The sequence below is a fragment of the Ruditapes philippinarum genome, unplaced genomic scaffold (genome assembly GCF_026571515.1).
Source record: "Ruditapes philippinarum isolate M1 unplaced genomic scaffold, ASM2657151v2 ctg4834_1_1_1_1, whole genome shotgun sequence".
Lineage (NCBI taxonomy): Eukaryota > Metazoa > Mollusca > Bivalvia > Venerida > Veneridae > Ruditapes > Ruditapes philippinarum.
The window spans coordinates 223,923-230,656 of NW_026858530.1; the positions used below are offsets into that span (position 1 = coordinate 223,923).

General features: G+C 30.7%; 1 protein-coding gene across 1 annotated transcript; it reads left to right on the forward strand.

Moving 5' to 3' along the window:
- The first annotated feature begins 2,274 nt into the window (after window positions 1-2,274).
- LOC132753503 (uncharacterized) lies at window positions 2,275-4,759 on the forward strand. The gene is made up of 2 exons (XM_060743985.1): window positions 2,275-2,374; window positions 4,422-4,759. Exons 1-2 carry the CDS (start codon window positions 2,329-2,331, stop codon window positions 4,757-4,759), a joined length of 384 nt encoding a protein of 127 aa, XP_060599968.1. The 5' UTR covers window positions 2,275-2,328.
- The last annotated feature ends 1,975 nt before the right edge of the window (window positions 4,760-6,734 follow it).

Sequence of the window (6,734 nt, forward strand, 5' to 3'; positions counted from 1 at the left end):
GTTTATGAGAGTTAACTTTCTAAATTAATGCTCCATGCGTTCTTATTTGTACATCTATTTGTAAGCAGTAATAGCTCACGACTGTAAGCACATGTCATTGTAATAAAAAGTTCCCAATTTAAATGTAAATGATCCATATACAATGTCTAGACATGTGTAAAACGTAGTGAATTTTTGATAAAAATTGTACTTTTTGTTTGCAAAACCAAAAATGTTTTATTGAATTATTTATTTACGGAAGATACGAGTCCAATTTTTCTAAAGAAGATTTTGTGATATGTTGTCTGTTGTTAAATTTGCCTTTTGTAATATGTAGGCTTTCTAACATTCTACCCCTCTTCAAAGTTATACTTTATTTAGTTTCGTCATTGTTTTTCCCTCTTCCCCTCTAGGGAACACGTATTATAAGTAGAAGCCAATCGACGCTTTTTATGGAATGGCAGTATCGTTAGAAATTGAAGGTTTCGTAAAGAGATCATGTAATGAGTTGATGTTTTTTAATTCGAAATTGTACCACTTCATGTACATTTTTATGCCCCCACAAAGTGGGGAGCATATAGCGTTGCACTTGTCTGTCCGTCCGTACGTCCGTCTGTCCGTACGTCCAGAAATTTTGTGAACGCAACTCCTCTTAAACCGGATTATAGATTTTGCTTAAACTTCCAGGGATGAACAACCTTAATGTGTAGATGGTAGTGAGGGAAGGAATTTTTGCTGCGACCAAATTTAACAGAATTATGGTCCTTTGTTGATTTTTTCACTATATACCATATAGAAATTTTGTGAACGCAACTCCTCTTATTTAAACCGGATGGCAGATTTTGCTTAAACTTCCAGGGATGAACAACCTTATTGTGCAGATGGAAGTAAAGGAAGGAATTTTTGCTGCGATCATATTTAACAGAATTATGGCCAATGGTTTAATTTTTCACTATATACCATGCATATAGAAATTTTGTGAACGCAACTTCTCTTTAACCGGATGGCAGATTTTAATAAAAAGTTCCACATAAAAATCTTACATACAGATATGCATGCTCTTGTTTACGAGCACATATGCACAGTGGGTGCATCCATGTACTTTGGACACAGTTCTAGTTAATTCTACTAAAGCTAATACTGGGGGAGATGGGCGTGAACGGTAACATGAACTGCCCAGTACCGTCCATGAACAGGCTTAATTAAACCGAGCTTGCAACATTTACAATTTATCCGTTTTTTGTGTTTTTAGGGATTCTTTTCTCTCTCCCATTTTTATATAAAAAAACAACAATATTTTAAAAAAGAAACAATTCTTTGGGATATTTTACTGCTTATTATTTGGAAGGTTGGAATGTTTTAAGGTAGTAAACCACTTATTCACTATATCCACTTTGAAGAGTATTCAAATAGGCTAGAATCACTGTCAACTGCATTGAACCTGAGGGGCATGGGTTCAAACCAATTTTCAAATTTGAATAAGATTTTTTGCATAAGAAAATGGTCAAATAAATCTTTCAAGTGGGTGCGGTAGGGCTTCATTTTTTTACATATTAAAAACATTTTGTTTACAAACAATAATTTTGCTCGTTTAAGTGTTGTATCTAAATGTTATCATTTGTTTCTTAACAATGAATAATAGGAAAACATTTTCAAAATGATGATATTTTAGTTTATTCAAAGTTTCCTCATTTCTGAAAAATAACACTCCTTCTAATAGCAAGCTTTTAGTTCAGAAAATGTACATAATTCATAACCCACACGGTCAATTTTGTTTAGATTTTGAATTCAGGTGACATATAAGGCATACATGTATAACTGTCTTATGTTGTCAATTTAACAGTTCCTTACAGTGCTCATTAGGTATGTTCTAACTTAAGTCTTATTCGGTTTATGTAATAAAAAATCTACATGTGTGACTTTCTATATTGCATGTTGAAGGTATTGATTAAGACAGTGATAAAAAAAACTAATGAAAGATACTTTATGCATTCTTAATATCATTTTCTGTCACACAAGGTATTTACATGGAGTTATCAAATATATTTAAAAGTCAACGGGCAATATTCCGTTTTAGCCCTTGATCTATTTATATTTATTTCGTGACTACGTCAATTTCCTATAGTATTGAAACAATATCACATATATCATGACATGTCAGAAAAAAGATTTACTCCACTTCAGTAACCTTTATTTTTAAAAATGAAGGTTTATTTGTATGTTTAGATAAATGTACAGTTTAGCCCATAACATAAGTAGATTTAATCTTCCGGTTACATTACGATATATATATTTAAATGTGAACACACTTATTATCTTCGGTTTAAAAAGAAACATAACTTGATTGCAATGATTATTACTTTGGTTTTGGCTTACTTGGAATTAGCGTATGCAGGTACTGAAATTATGATTTCTGATTATACATTAATAAGAGATAATTGATTTAGAATAAACTAATAAGCCTTGTATTGTCATGTTTCCTTTTTGAAACATTACTTATATGTTTTGTTTAACACAGATCTTTCTTAATGTTATGAATTCAAATAGGGTTATAAAAACTATTTTTTAATCTTTAAGCATTCGAAAAAACAAATAGTTATTTGTTGCTAATGTATGACCATCATAATGCATTCAAATATTCAAATAGGCTAGAACTACTGTAAACTACATTGAAACATAGGACCATGTGTTCAAACCCCAGGAGGGTCAACTTTTTACTATACTTCTCACTGTGCGGATTTTCCGTGATACGGTGCTTCCATCCAATATGGAGGAAGGTAAACAACTAAAAGGTGCGTGTCATTTTATTTCCTTGCATTCAGGCGAATCCGTTTTATATAGAAAAGAAGAATATTTGCATGTAACGTAAAAATAAATTCAGTATAACATCTATAAGTTCACAATGTATGTTACATATGATATTATACTCGAACCTTTTAGTTGTTTAGATTGGATGGAAGCATCGTATCACGGAATATCTGCACCGTTTCACGTACCCGACAGTGAGAAGTATAGAAAAAGGTGTTGTTTTTTTTTTTTTTTTTTTCATCGTTTAACATTATTTATGTACTCTCATGACCCTTTTGGGAAGGAGAAATATTTGAATTTTAAATTCATTAATATGTGTGTTTATTGGCTAAAAAACGGGCACTCTTTAAAGTATGTTTCGGTCTTTTAAAATTAGGCTCTCCTAGAAGGAAATGGTCAAATACGTGTTAAAGTTTGTTGGGTATAAATGTCATAAGTTTTGGGTAGAATCAATTATTCTGCTTATGTCGATCGATAGCTGAATGTTACATTTTGTTTCTGACCAAAATTTAATGGAAAATCATTTTTCATAAAGATGATATTGTAGATTATTTAAAGGTTTCATATTTTCTGAAAAAGGGCCCTTTTTACATACAAGATTAAGATAAGTGACCTTAACACGATTTACGTACGGTCAAGTTTGTTTAGATTTTGCATACAGGTGTCATTTAAAGTAAATATCGACTTATAATGACAATTTTTCAGTTCCTTATAGTGTCCGTTATGGTAGTCATACCTTAATACGTTATAAAATCTTTGTAATATTAACTTTTAAAAAATCCTTGTATTACTTTAATTCGTGTACGTGTCGGTATTATTTTATATGTACATGTTTGTTACATTATTTTATATGTACATGTATGTTGCATTGTTTTATATGTACATGTATGTTACATTGGTTTATATGTGCATGTATGTTACAAAATTAACGTATCGCAACGTTTGTTACGCTATAATTATCACGTCATTGTTATTATTATCCTGATGAAGGTGTTGTTCATCGAAACGAGTCGAAAACGAAATAATAATATTTTGAAAAGCTGTACGTGTTGTTGTTGTTGTTGTTTAAGCGTCGTTTTAATATTAAATTTCAAATAGAAACATATCATTTGATTGATAAATAATTAAATATTGTGTCTTTTTCATAGTTAATAAGACAATGCATAAAAACACGCATAGCCATTCGTGTAAGAATCACAAGAGATTTTAAATATTAATTTATAAAATGAACAACTGAAAAGCCCGTAATTTACTAAGTCGGTTGTTTATACCCAATTCAGATTTTTCTCCCTTTTTATGAACACTTTAAAGGCGGGTTATAAAGTAAATGAAATACGTAATAATTCCTTACAGTTTATAAACATTTTAAATCAATATTATACGGATCATAGTTCATATAAAGATATATGTCCTGCCGCAATATTTCGATAATTTGATATTACCACATTTATTCAGAAAATCACGTATTTATATAAATCCGTAAGAAAATGCAAAAACAAACTAAATCAGATATAAAACAGTACACAAACAAAACAAAATGTTGTACTTCTAGTTTCATTAAAATAGTTTTACACTGTAAATTTCATAAATATTTACTCATTACTCGACAATTTTTTTATTTGTGTACGTTTCAGTTCGCGTGGTAAAGTTCGGTTTGTCTGAAGGCAATGTACCAGAGAAAGGCAGAGATATATCAATGCTATGTGAGGTTGAGATTTCAGCAGAGGATGGAATTCTAACATTAAACATATTGAAAGGAGACACAAAAATTGCTGACTGTTTTATGAATGCAGGAAATCTACCATGTAGTAAGGTACATGGTGTTTCAACAAGATACACATTCACAAACAATCAACCATCTGTGATTATCTCAATAACAAATTTACAAAAAGCAGATGGTGGAAACTGGTACTGTGGTTTTCAGACGACAGGCAATCAACTGTTCACCTTGATGGTCTATAGTAAGTACTGATTATTAAAACTTACAGCATGAACGAAACATTGGGGGAAAGGTTGAAATAGCAGGTTGAAAAAGGTGAAAAAGCAGGAATTTCAAAATTCTTTCAAATAATAATAAAAATCCTCATTGATTGTCTCGGAGATAACCAAAAGTAAGACCTTCAAATATTTCGTTACCTAAAACTTTTGGGATTACTTTCGAGATCATTATATTTTTCAACCTAGAGTGTACTTATTTACATTACGCATCATTACATTACGTTACTTTACCATCTTTTTACAGATCTTTTGTAAATATATATTGCGGCATCAGCGGCAATTCAATTCATAATTTTAGAGTGTAATATCTACAATTTCTAAATATATTTCTTGTGTTAAATAATGGTAAATAAATGTGTTTAACAATTTTGAATGATTAATGTTTGTTTATCTAAATTGTTTTAATTGTTTGACAGACTTTCTTCTAAGATTATTAAAAGAAAACGTCAGGGTTAAAAGAACAGAAGATACACACGGGTTATTTTAAGGTCCTTAAAGAAAAATGTATTATGGGTTTTTTTAATTGGGCCCAATTTTTTAAGTCACAATTTTAAATTTTTGAAAGAGTCGATATAATAAGATCAAACAAACAGTAAAATCAATTACAAATAAGCAGAAAATTAAAAACGAAAATTTTATTTGTAAAATGTTTAAATTTAAAACTGTATGTTAACCCCTTTTTGGGTATAAAGCAAAAAGCGGGTTTGTTAAACAAACTCAAATAAATTAAAACAAAATTTTGGGGTCACAAAGCGATTTATTTATTTTAAAATATTTACCTTTCTTTGAGTAATGTTTTTGGTAAAACTGTATAAACTTTGTCTTATTTATCGGACTGTTTTTTTAAAATGTGCTGTTAATTTTTGTTTAAAACGGGCTCCCGGGTGGTGGGTTTTATTGAGTGGAACACAAGGGCCAGAAGATCTATCTATAAAAGGAGTAGATTTTACTTGCCAAACCTCAAACTGTATTTATCCTGCGCCGTTAAACTACCAGTGGTTTTACAAAAGTGTGCGTATAAATATTATTTGACAAGAAAAATTTAGCCTTCAAATAGAATGCAATATTTCGCAAAAGTCTTATTAAACGATTAAATCAGCGGATATGTTTTTATGAGATTTTTATCGCAGCGTTATCTTTTTTTAATTTTATAGAACTTAAACTGTACAGTTTGTGAAATTTTTAGAAATAGATAGATTGAAAGTTCTGCTTGCAGACTTTATCATGATTCGGAATTTTTTCTTATTCTTACTAATATGGTAACAATCATACCAAAAACATAGATTAATTAGCTGCAATGTTTCATTTTTTCCAGGGTTTCTAGGATGTTTTTAATTTCAAAACTTTCCTTTTCATGTTAAAATGTTGAATTTTGCTAAAGCCGGTGCTAGGTGGCGTTGACGGAAACTTGCACTTTACAGTACTGTCCCTGATCAGGCACAATCAAACCGAGCCTGCAACATTTTCAATTTAGCCGTGTTGTGTTGTGCTTTTTCTAGGGGTTTTCTCCATTTTAACATTTGAAACGAAAGGGCTTAAAAGTGTGCAAAGCACTGAACTATATTTTCTTTGCTGATTTCTGCTAAAAATGAAATTGCGATAAAACAGTTATAATGTATGTTATAATTAGATAATGAAAATCGTTAGCTACGGGGGTACAACACTGGCTTGGGCGACATCTCGTGAAATTTATTAGCAGAAAATATGTTGATGTCGCCTCGGCTAGTGGTTTTTATCTTTTTTCGGGGTAAAACTGGGGGGGGGGGGGGGGGATTTTTTTTACGTTTTTTTTTTTTTTCTCTTTTTTTCATATACTATACCCAATTACTTATTAAAAAGTTTTTAGGTTTAGTACCCATGTTCTGTTTTTTGCTGCGGTTAAATTTGCCGGGAATAAATAAAAAATTTAGAAATTTTTTTTAATTAAAGGGGCCCTAAAAGCCAAAATT

Excerpts from the sequence above, each read along its gene's own strand:
- LOC132753503 (XM_060743985.1), top strand. The coding sequence starts at position 2,329 with ATGATTATTACTTTGGTTTTGGCTTACTTGGAATTAGCGTATGCAG. Across the intron at positions 2,375-4,421 it reads CTTGGAATTAGCGTATGCAG|TTCGCGTGGTAAAGTTCGGT; the intron begins GTACTGAAATTA and ends TGTACGTTTCAG.